The sequence below is a fragment of the Mobula hypostoma genome, chromosome 28, assembly GCF_963921235.1.
Source record: "Mobula hypostoma chromosome 28, sMobHyp1.1, whole genome shotgun sequence".
In the NCBI taxonomy this organism is placed as follows: domain Eukaryota; kingdom Metazoa; phylum Chordata; class Chondrichthyes; order Myliobatiformes; family Myliobatidae; genus Mobula; species Mobula hypostoma.
Window position 1 is genome coordinate 18,873,937 of NC_086124.1, and position 18,225 is coordinate 18,892,161.

The 18,225-nt window shown below is 44.4% G+C and overlaps 1 protein-coding gene across 1 annotated transcript in view; it reads left to right on the forward strand.

Moving 5' to 3' along the window:
* The window catches only part of LOC134338691 (transmembrane protein 143-like), a 66,302-nt gene that overhangs the window by 24,821 nt on the left and 23,256 nt on the right, over positions 1-18,225 (forward strand). Inside the window, exons 4-5 of the mRNA XM_063034732.1 lie at positions 11,524-11,718; positions 12,002-12,141. Coding sequence (XP_062890802.1) covers positions 11,524-11,718; positions 12,002-12,141 — 335 coding nt within the window. The remainder of the gene's footprint in view (positions 1-11,523; positions 11,719-12,001; positions 12,142-18,225) is intronic.

The window sequence follows — 18,225 nt, forward strand, 5'->3', positions numbered from 1 at the left end:
ACCCCATTCTCCCAATAGCCTTTGACACCCGTACTAATCATGAGCTTTCAAGCTCTGTTTTAAATATACACAATGACTTGGCCTCCACAGCCCTCTGTGGGAATGAATAATGCAGATTCACCACACTCTGGCTGAAGAAATTCCTCCTCATCTCTGTTCTAAATGGACGTCCTTCTATTCTGAGGCTGTGCTCTCTGGCCCTTGACTTCCCCACTAAAGAAAGCATTCTCTTTACTTCCACTCTATATAGGCCTTTTGGTATTTGATAGGTTTCAATGAGATTCCCCCTCCACCCCCACCCCCGAACCCCGCATATTCTTCTATTTAGAAGCAGGAGAGTGTATCTTGTAGAAACCTACAAAGTTTGGACAGGTGCAGATTAGAAAAAACAAGGATGCTTCTTTCTCTCTTCAAGGGACACAGGCTGAACCAGCTTTCCTGACTCTCCTTAGAACACAACAGTACCACACAGGAACAAGTCATTTGGCCTGTGATGTTATGCCAAACTATTTACAATATTGACATATAGTACCTTCTGCCAGCATGTGGTCCATAGTCATTCACAGGCCAATCTAAGAGCTTCTTGAAGGCTTCTATTGTACCTGCATCCACCACACCTGGCAAAGCATTCCAGTCTCCAGTCACCCTCACTCCCTGTGTTTAACAAAAAAAACTAGCCCTGCAGGAGTTCAATTCCGTCATCCGCGGTAAGGAGTTTGTACATTCTCCCTGTGGAATGTGTGTGTTTCCTCTGGGTTCTCCGGTTTCCTCCTGGTTAATAGTTTAATTGGTCATTGTATGTTGTCCTGTGGTTAATCTAGAGTTAAATCGTGGGTTACTGGCAGTACAGCTCGAAAGGCCAGAAGGGCCTATTCTGTGCTGTATCTAAATAAAAATGAAGAAAATACAACCTCTCCTTTGAACTTGGTACATGATGATGATGGCATCTGTCTGCCTCAAAGGATAATGGGTGAATCAATGAATCAATCAAGCCTGGGCAGAAGGTATGGAGATCCTGGGATCCCCAGGTGTCAAGAGCCCCTTCTCAGCCTCACCGGTGTAGTCCAAAAGAAAGTGAAGCAATATGTAGGCACCAGCTTGGCTGCAGAAACTGCCGCAAGGATATTCAGGGACGTCCAACTGCCTTATGGAGCCCACTCCAGATTTTCTGTCTGGGTTTACTCCCATACCCTAAGTCTCTCCTGAGGCTGCCCACAAGGCAGTGGTGCTATTTACTCATAGCTGGGGATCTGATTCACGAGCACCAGTGTATGTCCGCACACTGGTGGGCCTGTCTGCTGTGTGTGCAGGAACCAGACCTCCTCCCCATCCTCTTTAGTCCAAAAGGAGTTCGGTTTTTGTGTGTCACCAGTGCAGAGGCACTACATGAGACTTGCTGTTGGAGAGACTGTGTTCTGGCGGGGGCAGATTTACACATTCAGCTTTCCTTTTCGCAAGTCTGCTAGCCAGCAGTGGAAGGTGAAAGCGAGAGCAACAACCACTACCCTACCACACTAGATGCATCAAAACAACCATTTTGACACATAACTTCGTACAAGTGACAATAATAAACCAATACCAATATACAGTGAAAACCCTGTCTTCCACACTGTTCATACAGATAGAAACCATAAAAACCGTAGAAAAACTACAGCACAGAAACAGGCCTTTTGGCCCTTCTTGGCTGTGCCGAACCATTTTCTGCCTAGTCCCACTGACCTGCACACAGACCATATCCCTCCATACACCTCCCATCCATGTATCTGTTCAATGTATTCTTAAATGTTAAAAAAGAACCCGCATTTACCACCTCGTCTGGCAGTTCATTCCACACTCCCACCACTCTCTGTGTGAAGAAGCCCCCCCTAATGTTCCCTTTAAACTTTTCCCCGCTCACCCTTAACCCATGTCCTCTGGTTTTTTTCTCCCCTTGCCTCAGTGGAAAAAGCCTGCCTGCATTCACTCTATCTATACCCATCATAATTTTATATATCAAATCTCCCCTCATTTTCCTACGCTCCAGGGAATAAAGTCCTAACCTATTCAACCTTTCTCTGTAACTGAGTTTCTCAAGTCCCGACAACATCTTTGTAAACCTTCTCTGCACTCTTTCAACCTTATTAATATCCTTCCTGTAATTTGGTGACCAAAACTGAACACAATACTCGAGATTCGGCCTCACCAATGCCTTATACAACCTCATCATAACATTCCAGCTCTTGTACTCAATACTTTGATTAATAAAGGCCAATGTACCAAAAGCTCTCTTTACGACCCTATCTACCTGTGACACCACTTTTAGGGAATTTTGTATCTCTATTCCCAGATCCCTCTGTTCTACTGCACTCCTCAGTGCCTTACCATTTACCCTGTATGTTCTACCTTGGTTTGTCCTTCCAAAGTGCAATACCTCACACTTGTTTGTATTAAACTCCATCTGCCATTTTTCAGTCCATTTTTCCAGCTGGTCCAAATCCCTCTGCAAGCTTTGAAAATCTTCCTCACTGTCCAGTACACCTCCAATCTTTGTATCATCAGCAAATTTGCTGATCCAATTTACCACATTATCATCCAGATCATTGATATAGACGACCAATAACAATGGACCTAGCACTGATCCCTGTGGCACACCACTAGTCACAGGCCTCCACTCTGAGAAGCAATTCTCTGCTACCACTCTTTGGCTTCTTCCATTGAGCCAATGTCTAATCCAATTTACCACCTCTCCATGTATACCTAGCGACTGAATTTTCCTAACTAACCTCCCATGCGGGACCTTGTCAAAGGCCTTACTGAAGTCCATGTAGACAACATCCACTGCCTTCCCTTCATCCACTTTCCTGGTAACCTCCTCAAAAAACTCCAATAGATTGGTCAAACATGACCTACCACACACAAAGCCATGTTGACTCTCCCTAACAAGTCCCTGTCTATCCAAATGCTTGTAGATTCTGTCTCTTAGTACTCCCTCCAATAACTTACCCACTACCGACGTCAAATTTACCGGCCTATAATTTTCCAGATTACTTTTCGATCCTTTTTTAAACAACAGAACAACATGAGCCATTCCCCAATCCTCCGGCACCTCACCCATAGACACCGACATTTTAAATATATCTGCCAGGGCCCCTGCAATTTCAACACTAATCTCCTTCAGGGTCTGAGGGAATACCCTGTCAGGTCCTGGGGATTGATCCACTTTAATTTGCCTCAAGATAGCAAACACCTCCTCCTTTTTAATCTGGACAGTTTCCATGATCTCACTACTTGTTTCCCTTAATTCCATAGACTTCATGCCAGTTTCCTTAGTAAATACAGATGCAAAAAACCCATTTAAGATCTCCCCCATTTCTTTTGGTTCCACACATAGACAACCACTCTGATCTTCAAGAGGACCAATTTTATCCCTTACAATCCTTTTACTCTTAATATACCTATAAAAGCCCTTTGGATTATCCTTCACTTTGACTGCCAAGGCAACCTCATGTCTTCTTTTAGCCTTCCTGATCTCCTTAAGTATTTTCTTGCACTTTTTATACTCCTCAAGCACCTTATTTACTCCCTGTTTCCTATACATGTCATACAACTCTCTCTTCTTCTTTATCAGAGTTGCAATATCCCTTGAGAACCAAGGTTCCTTATTCCTATTCACTTTGCCTTTAATCCTGACAGGAACATACAAGCTCTGCACTCTCAAATTTTCTCCTTTGAAGGCTTCCCACTTACCGATCACATCCTTGCCAGAGAACAACCTGTCCCAATCCACGCTTTTTAGATCCTTTCTCATTTCTTCAAATTTGGCCACCTTCCAGTTCAGAACCTCAACCCTAGGACCAGATCTATCCTGGTCCATGATCAAGTTGAAACTAATGGTGTTATGATCACTGGAACCAAAGTGCTCCCCTACACACAATTCCGTCACTTGTCCTAACTCGTTTCCTAACAGGAGATCCAATATTGCATCCCCTCTAGTTGGTACCTCTATATATTGATTTAGAAAACTTTCCTGAACACATTTTACAAACTCTAACCCATCTAGACCCTTAACAATATTGGAGTCCCAATCAATATGTGAAAAATTAAAATCCCCTACCACCACAACTTTATGTTTCCTGCAGTTGCCTGCTATCTCTCTACAGATTTGCTCCTCCAATTTTCACTGACTATTGGGTGGTCTATAATACAACCCAACTAATGTGGCCATACCTTTCCTGTTTCTCAGCTCCACACATAAGCACTCAGTAGACAAGCCCTCTAATCTGTCCTGCCTGAGCACTGCTGTAACATTTTCCCTGACAAGCAATGCTACCCGCCCCCCACCTTTCATTCCTCTGCTTGTTTCACATCTGAAGCATCGGAACCCTGGAATATTAAGCTGCCAGTCCTGCCCCTCCTGTAGCCAAGTTTCACTAATTGCTATAACATCATAATTCCACATGTCAATCTACGCTCTCAACTCGTCTGCTTTCCCCGCAATACTCCTAGCATTGTAATATATACACCTCAGAAGATTTTTACCACCACTCACAACCTTTCTATTTGCGGCTTTGCTTGAACTTTTAACATCATTTATTTTCACCCCAGCCACACTGTCAGCTCTGGCACTCTGGTTCTCATCCCCCTGCAAATCTAGTTTAAAGCCTCCCCAATAGCACTAACAAACCTACCTGAAAGGATATTGGTCCCCTTGTAGTTCAAGTGTAACCCATCTCTCTTGTTCAGGTCCCACCTGCCCCAGAAGAGGTCCCAATGATCCTGAAATCTGAAACCCAATCGTTAGACAGTGTACTGAGGTAGAACAAGGTAAAACAATAACAGAATGCAGAATAAAGTGTCACAGTTACAGAGAAAGTGCATTGCAGGTAAACAATAAGGTATAAGATTTAAGGCCCTCCATTGGTCGAGGGGTCAACCATGGATGTAGCATCCTAGCTATCTAGTGATAGGCGAGCCAGGGCAGTACAATGTGGAGAACAAGCTGTTGCTCATGCAGCACCCCTCTCCACACATCTGATAAACCCAAAGGAATGGCAGAGACCATTTCAGTTTGGCTGAAGTGGCCACTCAGTGTTGAACTCAGTGTGGGGCTGCCTTAGGGACTCCAGCTCCTGATTTTTTTCCCTTGGGGTTTAATCCCGAATCCTTCCCCATGAGTGGATATAGATGCAAGGCATTGGAGGATTCAGATCAGAATTCTTTTCCTAGATGAGCTGTCAACTGTGGCTGACAAGCCGCACCTGTCTGAAGTGATGATTTTAAGGCACCAGTAATCCTCCTTTGTCCCCTCTGTCAGAAGAAACAGTTCCACCGAGCTTGGTAGCTAAACCAATATGAAGCTGGACCATAGTCAGAGGCTATTTGAAGCATATGTCATTGGAGCATTTAATAGAAAGTGCAAGCTTACCCCCACTGCATCCCCAGCTACAACAACCTTAGGAACAAAAAAGGTACAAGATCACAACAAGGTCAATTGTGAGGTCAAGAGCCCATTTCATCATAGTAGGTAACTATTCAATAGTCTTACAACAGCAGGGTGGAAGCTGTCCTTGGCCCTGAGTGTGTGTTGTAATGTTGTGTTCACAATAGTGGGTGTGCTAGGTTGGTGTCATAATGTGCAACAACCCCAGAACATCCTTGGGTGTGTTACTTGTTAATGTAAATGACACATTTCACCACATGTTTCGACATGCATCTGGATAAATCTGAGTTAGAATCTGGTTGTATGTACTTTCAGCCTTTTATGTCTCTGTCATAAGAGACCAAGTGGTTAAGGCGTCGGTCTAGTGATCTGAAGGTCGCTAGTTCGAGCCTCGGCTGAGGCAGCGTGTTGTGTCCTTAAGCAAGGCACTTACCATGCATTGCTGTGCGAAGACACCGGTGCCAAGCTGTATGGGCCCCAGTGCTCTTCCCTTGGACAACATTGGTGTCGTGGAGAGGGGAGACTTGCAGCATGGGCAACTGCCGGTCTTCCATACAACCTTGCCCAGGCCTGAGCCTGGAAACCTTCCAAGACGCAAATCCATGGTCTCACGAGACTAACGGTTGCCTATTATGTCTGTGTCCAATAGGAGAGGGAGAGAAGGGAGAAAGTCCAAGGTGGGTGGAGTCTTTGATTATGCTTTACCAAGGCAGTGAGAAGTGTAGAAAGAAAGCTGCAGAGGGTTGTAAACTCAGCCAGCTCCACCATGGGCATGAGCCTCCCCGACATTCAGGATATCTTCAAATGGCGATGTCTCAAAAAGGTAGCATCCATCATTAGGGACACCCATCACCCAGAACATGCCCTCTTATTGCTGTCATCAAGGCTACGGTACAGGAGCCTGAAGACACTCATTCAACGTTTCAGCAACAGCTTCTAGCCCTCCACCATCAGATTTCTGAATGGACAATGAACTCATGAACACTACCTCACTATTTTTTTTTCAAGCAACACACACAAAATGCTGGAGGAACTCAGCAAGCCAGGCAGCATCTATGGAAACATACAGGTGACGTTTTGGGCTGAGACCCTTCAGCAGGACCGGAGAAAAAAAAGCTGAGGAGTAGATTTAAAAGGTGGGAGAGGGGAGAGAGAACCACCAGGTGATAGGTGAAACCTGGAGCGGGGGAGGGATGAAGTAAAGAGCTGGGAAGGTGATTGGTGAAAGAGACAGAAGGCCATGGAAGAAAGAAAAAGAGGGAAGGAGCACCGGGGGGGGGGGTGGGCGGGGGGGCGATGCACATGCAAGGAGAGGCTACCCAAATGGAATATAAGGTGTTCCTCCAACCTAAGTTTGGCCTTATCACAACAGTGGAGGAGGCCATGGATGGACAAATCGGAATGGGAAGTGGAATTAAAATGGGTGGCCACTGGGAGATCTTGCTTGTTCTGGCAGACGGAGCTACTGTCACTATTTTTTTTTCCTTTTTCACTTTTTTGCACTGCTTAATGTAATTTTATATATATTTTATTAGAAATTATAGTTTTTATTATTCTGTATTGAAATGGATAACTGCTGCAAATCAACAGATTTCATGACATATGCCAGTTCTATTAAACCTGATTCTGATTCTGACAGTCCATGGAGGGGAGCCTGGTTTCCGTAGTTTGATGAGCTGTGTCCACAACCCTCTGCAGTTCCTTCCATCAGAGCAGTTGCTGTACCAAGCTATGATGCATTCAGATCGGATGCCCTCTTTAGTGGATTGATAAAAATTAGTGATGATCAACTGTAATGTGCCAAGTTTCTTTATCTGCTGTATCGGCTTCCATACCACACCCCAGGCAGGTCATGCTCGCTTCTCGCTGCTGCCGTCAGGTAGAAGGTACCTCAGGACTCACACCGCCAGGTTCAAGAACAGTTACTACCCCACAACCATCGGGCTCTTGAACAAAAGGGGATAACTGTTCATTGACTTCAGTTCGGCATTCAATACTGTGATCCCCTCCAAGCTGATCGTCAAACTTCGCCAGCTTGGTATCAGATCATCCCTCTGAAATTGGCCCTTGGACTTTCCGACTAAGAGACCCCAATCGGTTAAGTGAGACAACCTCTCCCCTTCCACTGTCACCCTGAACACTGGCGTGCCTCAAGGCTGTGTGCTGAGCCCTCTTCTGTACTCCCTTTTCACCCACGACTATGTTCCTGTACACGGTTCGAACTCCGTAATCAAGTTCGCAGACAACACCACGGTGGTTGGCCTGATCATAGGAGATGACGAGACGACCTACAGGGACGAGGTCCAGCACCTGGCCACGTGGTGTGCTGACAGCAAGCTGGCCCTTAACACCCAGAAGACCAAGGAGATCATTGTGGACTTCAGGCATGCTAGGAACCACACTGACGTCCCCATCTACATTAACTGAGCAGTAGAGGAGCGTGTATCAAGCTTCAAATTCCTTGGTGTCCACATTTCCAAGAATCTCACCTGGTCCCTGAACTCCTCCATCCTGATCAAAAAGGCGCAATAGCGCCTTTATTTCCTGCAGAACATCAAGAAAGCTCACCTCTGTCCCAGGATACTGACGGACTTTTACTGCTGTACCATTGAGAGCATACTCACCAACTGCATTTCAGTGTGGTATGGCAATTGTCCCGTATCGGACCGCAAAGCACTCCAGCGTGTGGTGAAAACTGCCCAGAGGATTATCGGCACCCAATTGCCCACCATTGAGAACATCTACCATAAACGCTGCCCAGGCAGGGCGAAAAGCATTATCAAGAATGCATCTCACCTTAATCTTGGACTTTATACTCTTCTCCCATCCGGTAGGCACTACAGGAGCCTCCGCTCCTGCAGGTACAGGAAGAGCTTCTTCCCTGAGGCTGTGACCCTGCTGAACCTCACATCACAGTGCTAAGCAGTATTGCACCCATAATGTGCTGTCTCAGTACTTTTATATTTGTGTGCTGTAGCAGTTACTTTTTATTCACAGTTATTTTGTAAATAACATTATTCTTTGTAATTCTGGTTAGATGCTGACTGCATTTCATTGGCTTTGTATCTGTACTCGGCACAATGACGATAAAGTTGAATCGAATCTAATCTAATCTGATCTACACTCACTTCCCCATCCACTGAGATGTTCCCACAACCAATGATCTCACTTTAAGGACTCTTTGTTTCAGTATCTCATGTTCTCATTATTTATTGCTATGTATTTGTATTTGCATTTGCACAGTTTTTTTGTCTTCTGTACTCTAGTTGATCTTTCATTGATCCTGTTATAGTAGCTATTCTATAGATTAGTTGAGTATGCCCACAGGAAAATTAATCTCAGGGTTGTACATGGTAACATCATGTTCTCTGATAATAAAATTTACTTTGAACTTTGATTTTCTTTCAGGCATTTACAGGAAAAAAGAAATAAAATACATTTTTACAATCAGCTATACAAAGACTGACAACCAATGCACAAAAGTAGACAAAATGCAAATAAAAATAATACAGAGAACATCAAAGTTCAAAGTAAATTTATTATCAAAGTACGTACCTGTTAGCATATGCTACTTTGGGTTTCATTTTCTTGCAGGCATTTAGAGGGAAAAATAGGAATACAGTAAAATTTACAATGAGTTATACATAAACAGACGAAAACTATCAAGCAACCAATGTACAAAGAAATACAAACAAAATAAATAATAATACTGAGAACATGAGCTACAAAGAAATACAAACTGAAAATAAATAATAATACTGAGAATATGAGCTACAAAGAGTCCTCAAAAGTGAGCCTGTAGGTTGGTTCTGAGTTGAGATGAGATTTTCTAAGAAATTAGAAAGAATTGTAGCATTGTTGGGGCAGCACAGTAGTGTAGCGGTTAGCACAATGCTTTACAGTACCTTCAACCTGGTTTCAATTCCTGTTGCTGTCTATAAAGAGTTTTTCTATTCTCCCCATGACCATGTGGGTTTCCTCCAGGTTCTCAAGTTCCCACCTGCAGTCCAAAGAGGTACCAGTTGGTAGGTTAATTGTAAATTGTCCCATGATTAGGCTGGGATTTAATCGGGGGATTGCTTGGAGGCACGGCTCAAAGGGCTGGAAGGGCCTATACTGCCTGTATCTCAATCAATAAATAAGTCCTTGAAAGTAGGTCATACAATCAGTTCAGAATTATTGTGAATGAAATTATCCTCGCCAGTTCAGGAGCCTGGTGGTTGTATGGTAAAAATCATTCCTGAACTTGACGATATGGGATCTCAGACTCCTGTACCTCCTGCCTGATGGGTGTAACGAGAAGGGGCATAGCCAGACTAATGATAGGTGCTGTTTTCTTGTGGCAGTGCTCCTTGTAACTGTGCTCAGTGGTGGGGAGGACTTTGCCCGTGACGGACTGGGCTGTGTCTACCACTTTCTGGAGCCTTTTCCATTCCTGGACTTTGGAGTTTCCACACCAGACAATAATGCAAGTGATGCTCTTCCAACCCCCATCTTAACTGAATTTTACAGGCACACCACTGAGAGTGTCCTGACAAGCTGCATCTCCAGCTGGTGTGGGAGCAGCAGAACGCTGGACCGAAAGTCCTTCAAAGGACTGTGAGAATGGCTGAGAGGATCATAGAGGTCGCACTACCTTCCATTGGGGACATTTATCAGCAGCACTGCATATGCAGGACTCTTAGTATTATCAAGGACTCCCCACCCCCCCCATCCATCTAGCATCCTCTTTGATATTCTACCATCAGGCAGGAGACTCCTGAGCAGTCAGGATAAAAAACAGCTTTCCCTCGGGCCATGAGGCTTCTGAACTCCCTGCAACGTCATATTTGGAGTGTTACTGGATGATTTCTACTGTACCCTGCAATATTCAATTTAAGCACCTTACTTTGTTTATCTATGCATAATTCATTGGTAGGTTTAATTCTTACTGTCCTAAGTTATTGTGTGTTATGTGTACTACTGTGCTTTACATCCTGGTTAGAAAGAATTGTAATGACTCATTGAAGTCTTTAGGTCATAGAATCAGTTCACAGTAGAGTTGAATGAAGTTATCCACGCTGATTCAGGAGCCTGGTGGTTTTAAAATATCTAACTCTTTCCTGAGTAAAGATTGGCTTTGTTTTGTCACGTGTACAGTCTTTGAAATGTGCCATTTACGTCAACGACCAACACAGTCCAGAGTTGTGCTGGGGGCAACCTGCAAGTGTCACCGTGCTTTCAGCAGTAAGATGGCAGGGTGTTCGATCACAGCAGCTTCTACAGGGTCAGCTGGAGGTGTTACTGTCTTATTTTTAAACTTACTTTTTTTACGATCACAAGACCACGTTGGACATTAAGAGCTTAAGATACTGCAGGTCTACCCCATCAGCGAGTTGCTCATTGGTGGAGAAACTGAAGGAGCTGGACTTGATGCAGATTGTGCTGCTGCCTGGGTCAGAGAGGCATTGGAGGAGTCGGTCTGTGAAGGCAGTGTGCAGGCTGACAGTGAGTGATCATCTTAGTCACTTTTCTTGTGATCGCAAGATCACGTTGGACATTGTCAATGCAGAAGGCTGCACATCCGATTCACTCACTTATTGGCGGACGGCAGGGGCGATCAGCTTGGGAGCTGTGTGGCTTTGGTCACAGCAAGGACTAGGCTTCCATTCATGATGTCGCCTGTTTACAGCCACACAGGAGAGAACGGGCAGAGTCAGTACACTGCACTGGAGGCGCGGCACCCAAGCTGGAGTCGATGCTGCCCCAGTGTTCGCTCAGCCTAAGACGAGCTGTATTGTGTTCGATTGCAGACTGCTGCAATTCAGGATCTTGGACTATATTTTTTTTTGTGTGACTGTATTTTACTGATACATGTGCCTTGTGCTGTGTGTGACTGTCAGTACTGTGTTTGCACCTTGGCCCCAGAGTGACACTGTTTTGCTTGGCTGTATTCATGTATGGTTGAATGGCAATTAAACTTCAACTTGAATACAGCAATGGTGTATTTTTAATTATCTTGCTTGCACTGTGTTTTATTGCGGGCCAAGGAGATCGGTGCAAGTGGGCAGAAGGGCCTGTTCTTGTGCAGGTATCTCACTGGCTGCTCTCTGCTGCTGTCACAGGGGCTGTATGAGCCTATCAACCCTGATCGAGACACATTGCCTGCCCTGAACCTGGGTGAACCCAGACAACTGGAGCAGGAGAAGGCGGTGCTAAGGAACCTCAGCAATGTGATGGACCAGGCCAACTTCAACGAGCTGTCTGAGAAAACCATCCAGTACGCTATGCAGCACCACGACCCCGTCTTCAAGTCCCAGGTACGCTTGGACACTGTGTGAACACACAGCCTTGCTCTCTGCCGACAGCCCTGTTCAGTCCCCAAACTAATCCCACTGACTCTCTGCATGGTCTTGTATCAATCCCACACTAATTCCACTGCCCCTCTCTCTCCCCACACCCTATATCTATTTCCACACTAAACCCACTACCCGCTCTCTCACAACTGCCCTTTATCATTCCCCGTTCTAATCCCACTGCCCCCTATTGATCCCCAGGTTTAGCAACATTTCCCGTCTCCCTCTTCCTCTCTCTCACACACAGGTCAATGTCCGGCTGGAGGACTATGAATACATGAAATTCTGGGCTCTGGGCCTGCGCAAGGGGGTGGTGCCACAGGAGATGAGGCAGCTGAAATCCTCGAGGTTGTTCTTCCGCCGCCAGGTCAAGCTGCCCCAGGACCGGTGAGTGCCAGCGACCTGGGATCACTCATATCTATCTCCCTGACAGGGGACTTGGTGGGGGGAGTCACAAGGTCATGCTGCATAGAAACAGGCCCTTCTGTCCAACCACTTTGTGCTAACCAAGATTCTCATCCAAATTGGTCGTATTACCGGCATTTGACCTGTATCCCTCTAAGCCTTTCCTATCCATGGATCTGTCCAAGCGCTTCTGAAATTTTGGACTTCATATCTAAGAAATGATGTACTGGCTTTGGAGAGGATGTAAAGGAGGTTCACGAGAATGATTTTGGGAATGAAAGGGTTAACATAGCATTTGATGGTTCTGGGCCTGTACTGGCTGGCGTTTAGAAGAATGAGGGGAGTCTCACTGAAACCTATCAAATACTGAAGGCCTAGATAGAGTGTGTGTGTTTCAAAGCTTTCAAAGACACATTTAATATCAGTGAAATGTATACAATAGACAGTAGGTGCAGGAGTAGGCCATTTGGCCCTTCAAACCAGCACCGCCATTCACTGTGATCGTGGCTAATCATCCACAATCAGTACCTTGTTCCTGCCTTCTCCCCATATCCCTTGACTCTGCTATCTTTAAGAGCTCTGTCTAAGTCTTTCTTGGAAGAATCCAGAGAATTGGCCTCCACTGCCTTCTTAGGCAGAGCATTCCACAAATCCACAACCCTCTGTGTGAAAAAGTTTTTCCTCAACTCCGTTCTAAATGGTCTACCCCTTATTCTTAAACTGCGGCCTCTGGTTCTGGACTCCCCCAACATCGGAAACATGTTTCCTGCCTCTAGCGTGTCCAATCCCTTAATAATCTTATATGTTTCAATCAGATCCCCTCTCATCCTTCTAAATTCCAGTGTATACAAGCCCAGTCGCTCCAATCTTTCAACATATGACATTCCCACCATCCCTGGAATTAACCCAGTGAACCTACGCTGCACTCCCTCCATAGCAAGAATGTCCTTCCTCAAATTTGGAGACCAAAACTGCACACTGAAATTTAATACAATATACATCCTGAAATGCTTTTCCTTCACAACCATCCATGAAGACAGAGGAGTGCCCCCAAAGAATGGATGACAGTTAAATGTTAGAACCCCAAAAGTCCCCCCCCCCCAGCTCCCCTCCCGGCTACGCATAAGTGGCCAGAAGCAACAATCCCCTTGCCCCCATCAACAAAAAAAAAGCGTTGGCACCCACCACCGAGCAATGAAGCATGAAGCAAAGCAACAGCAAAGACACAGACTTGCAGTACCCCAAAGACTACTCACTCACCCAGTATTTGACATACCACAGGCGCTCTCTCTCCGTAATAAAGGAGAAAGGTGTCTCCGTGTGGTGAGGATATTTCCTATAGTGAGGGAACGAGAGGGCACATCATCAGACTAGAAGGATGTCCCTTTAGAACAGAGATGAGGAGGAATTTCTTCAGCCAGAGGATAGTGAATGTGTGGAATTTATTGCCGAATACAGATGTGGAGGCCAAGTCATTGGATATATTTAAAGTGGAGGTTGATAGTTCCTTGATTAGTCAGGGTTCAAAGGTTATGGGATGAAGGCAGGATAATGGGGTTGAGAGGGATTATAAATCTGCTATGATTGAATGGCAGAGCAGACTCAATAGGCCATTCTGCTCCTATGTCTTATGGTCTTATAATCTAAAAGATACTGTCACACCTGCCTAAATCAGTTCCTCTGTCAGTTTGTTCCACGTACAAAGCACCCTCTGGATGAAATGTTTGCCTTAGGTTTCTGTTGAATCTCACCCCTCTCTTCTTGCCACAGCACAGAAACAGACCCTTAGGCCCTTTGGCCCAACTGGTCCAAACCGAGCAATGACCCAATCCAAGTCAGTCCCATTTGTTGGTGTTTGGCCCGTATCCCTCTCAGCTTTACGTATTAATGGACTCATCCAAGTGTTCCTTAAATTATACTATTGTACCTGCTTCAGCTACTTACTCTGTCAGCTCATTCCATATATTGACCACACTCGTTGTGGAAGAAGTTGCACCTCAGATTCCCGTTAAATCTGTCCCTTGTCTTAGTATCATAAAGCACACGGGCCCTTCGCCCAACTGGTCTTTGCCAACCAAGATACCCAACAATGCTAGTCCCACCTGCCTGCATGTGGCCCGTATACCTCTCAAACTTTCACATGCATGGACCCATCCAAATGCTTAAATTATGCTATTCTACCTGTCTCCACCGCCTCCTCTGTTAGTTTGTTCCATATACTGACAACCTCTAGGTGAAAGTGTTGCCCCCTCAGGTTCCTATTAAGTCTCTGTCCTTTCTTTGTGTTGTGCAGCACAGAGGTTAAGAATCTTAATTCCCCAAAGCTTCTCCACCATCTGAAGGCTCAAAGATGGAGTCATAAAGCAAAACAGCATGACTGCAGGTCCCAGTGCCCACCAATCTAGTCCCAATTTCCTGGGCTCGACCTAAGGTGGTTTCTTATATGGGAGGCAGGGTTTGAGGATCGGCACAAAATTGTGGGCCAAAGGCCCTGTACTGTGCTGTACTATTCTATGTTCTGTGTTCTATATCCATCCAAGCCCTGCCCCTTCACATACCTATCAAAATGCTTCTTAAATGTACCAACCTCAACCTCTTCCTGTGGCAGCTTGTTACATGCTGTCACCTTGCTCTGTAGTGATGCATTTTGGCAAGTCAAGCCAGAATAGGATGAATACTATGAATTGTATGATACTCCAGAGTGTCATGGAAAGACGGACAGAGGGCATACAGTGATGTGAGAAAGTTTATGAACCTGTAGAATTTTCTCTATTTCTGTATAAATATGACCTAAAATGTGATCAGATCTTCACATGCGCTAAAACAAGATAAAGAGAACCCAGAATAAATAACACCCAAACATTATACATTTATTTGTTGAGAAAAATGATCCAGTATTACATGTATTTGTTGGGAAAAGTATGTGAACCCTTGGGTAATTGATGCCTTCTACAAAAGCTATTTGGGGTCAGGTGTTCCAATCAATAAGATGAGATTGGAGGTGTGAGTTGGAAAGGTGCCCTACCCTATAAGAAAGACACACAGGTCAGGTTACTGACAGCCTGCTCTTCTCAAGAAAGATCTCTTTATGTGCACCATGCCCTGATCAAAACAACTTTCAGAGGTCCTTGGAAGAATTGTAGAGATGCATGAAGCTGGAAAAGGCTACAAAAGCATTTCTAAAGACCTGAGTGTTCATCAATCCACAGTAAGAGAAATTGTGTACAAATGGAGGAAAGTCAGTATAGTTGCTACTCTCCCTAGGAGTGTGCATCCTGCAATTGTCACACCAACAGCACAATGTGCAATGCCGACGGAAGTGAGACTGAACCCTCAGTTAATGGTAGGGGCCCATGGCATAAAAAGTTTGGGAATCCTTGATAAAGGGTTTCTTAAAATGGTGAGAGGCAAAGATAACACGCAAGGCAACAAGATTCACGATTCAATTTTTTTTCATACGTGTACGTCAAAACATACAGTGAAATAGGGAGTCCAAAAGTAAGGGGCATGGAATTAAGGTCAATGAGGAAAGATCCGAAAGGGACCTGAGGGGTAACTTTTCTTGTGTCTCCTGTACTCAGTGCCCTGACTGATGAAAGCTGCCTTTTTATCACCTACCAGCCCACCTCTAACGCTGCTTTCAGCAAACTACAGTGGTGCTAGAAAGTTTCTGAACCTTTTAGAATTTTCTCTATTTATGTGTAAATGTGACCTAAAATGTGATCAGATCTTCACATAAGTCCTAAAGCTAAATAAAGAGAACCTAATTAAACAAATAACACAAAATATTATATTGGCTCATTTATTTATTGAGAAAAATTATCCAATATTATGTGTATTTGTTGGAAAAAGTATGTGCATCTTTGCTTTCAGTAACTAGTGTGACCCCCTGTAAACTTTAATTTTGCCAGACCAAATAATCACACCACCACAAGTCTTCACTTTAACCTTTTCACTGGTTTATTGTTCGGGCTCAGCCAGTGAGAAAACTTGAAGCCGAACATCAGAGAGACAGAGTTTCTACCTCTCTCCCTGGTGGCTCAAACGAGCTTCTGATTTAACAAGCTGGAATGCTACAATTTATAGGACTAACAGACAGAGAACCCTTAATTACCATGATTTTCCCGCCAAGTCAGTTAGAGCAAACTTAATTAATTAGATAAGAGAGTACACTAAATCACAGGTTTTAATTACAGACAAATTCTTATCTTATCAGTAAAACTTGAATAGGCAAAAGGTGGGAACATAGATCAACTCATAAGATATGATGTATGCAGCATGTGTGAATACAGCCCACAGATCATTCTCAAAGGGACAGTTGTGAGTTGCTAAAAAAAACACTGAAGGCAGTTTTTTTTCAGTCAAGGACAGTCTCTCCAACTTTTCACAGAACAGAACATACGCAAGTTGGCACCTAATTTTAACCTGCTATTTACCAGAATTAGAGAATCATTTCTTACTTCCCCAACACATGTAAATTTCATCACCCCTTGTACAGCAATAACTTAAACCAAACATTTCCCGTAACTGTTGATCAGTCCTGCACATCAGCTTGGAGGAATTTTAGGCCATTCATCCTTACAAAACTGCTTCAATTCCAGGATGTTGATGGACTTCCTTGACTTCCTGGACTTCCTGCACGAACTGCTTGCTTCAGGTCCTTCTACAATATTTCTGTAGGATTAAGATCAAGACTTTAACAAGGACATTCCAAAACACTTTTAAAACTATACTGCTGTTGATTTACTATTGTCTTTTGGATCATTGTCTTGTTGCAGTATTCAACGTCTATTAAGCTTCAGGTGACAGACTGCTACCCTGACATTCTCCTATAAAATGTCTTGATACAATTATAAATTCATTGTTCCTTCAACGATTTCAAGCTGCCCAGGCCTGAGGCAGCAAAGCACCCTCTGTTACGTACCCTGTAACTGGGTTGCCAAACCAGCAGAAATGGACCACTCAGTTGGAGTCTGGATTACTGGAACTAAGAAAGTTTTATTAAAGAAATAAGCAACACAGTACTCTAATAGTAAGGATATAAATGCAACAGGTTAGCAATGAATAAACACACATGTACACAGAACTAGGATAATAGGGTCAATCAAGCTCTATCGCGGTCTAGGGGTAAGATGATCAATCACAAGTGACAGAGTTCAGTTTAGTTCAGTTCGCAGTAATCGCCGTCCTGCCATTGGAGAGAGAGAGAGAACGAATGAATATGCAAATCGGATTCCAAACAGACCTTCGATATTCCTCGCAGTTAGCTTTCGGGCGAGCCCTTTGTAATGTCTTCTGAGGTCACCGACTGTGACCCCTCTGTTCCAGACACGATCGTTCTTCAGCAGTGAACCCGGCACCCAGGCAAGGGCGGACACACACCAGGTTCCCGCCGACCGTATCTTTCCACCCTGTGCGTCTATGGCTGGTCCTGCGACCAGACCTCCAAAACTTCCACCGACTTGTGGGGGCGCACCGCTTCCAGGGTCTCGTTACCTCGTGGTGTCGTGTGTTGTGTCTGTTGCCTTAGCGAACCTGTCCCTTTTTATCCCCCCTGTTGGGGTATCGCCTGTCCATCAGACTTCAAACAGTTCAGGGTTCAAAGCAGCCGGTCTTGACAATACTCAGACCGGTGTCTCCTTCCGTTAAACTCTCTCGTCTCCTCATTAACATTTCCAAATGCTGCTCCATTGTCTTACTTATCTCTCTCTCCTGAAGACAGGTGGCAGATCAACTGATGATCCCACTTGTGATAGCACAGGACAGTTAACATTTAGTCTATGTGTACTTTTGTCACACCCCTCCCCTTTAAGGATTTTTACCAGGGTAAAAATTGTAAGCATGAATACATTATTAGATACACACAAATATACATCTTCATCAGCTATTTGGCTAATACAGAGAATTTTAAGTTGTCAACACCTTACAGACAGTCAGCAATCACATTTTCTGTTCCTTTTATATGTGTTATTTTAATAATCCTCTCAAACCAAGCTCCAACTTAGCAGACTTCATAGTGGCCGAAAACACTAATGAATTGTGATCAGTGTAACTTCTCAGTGGTTT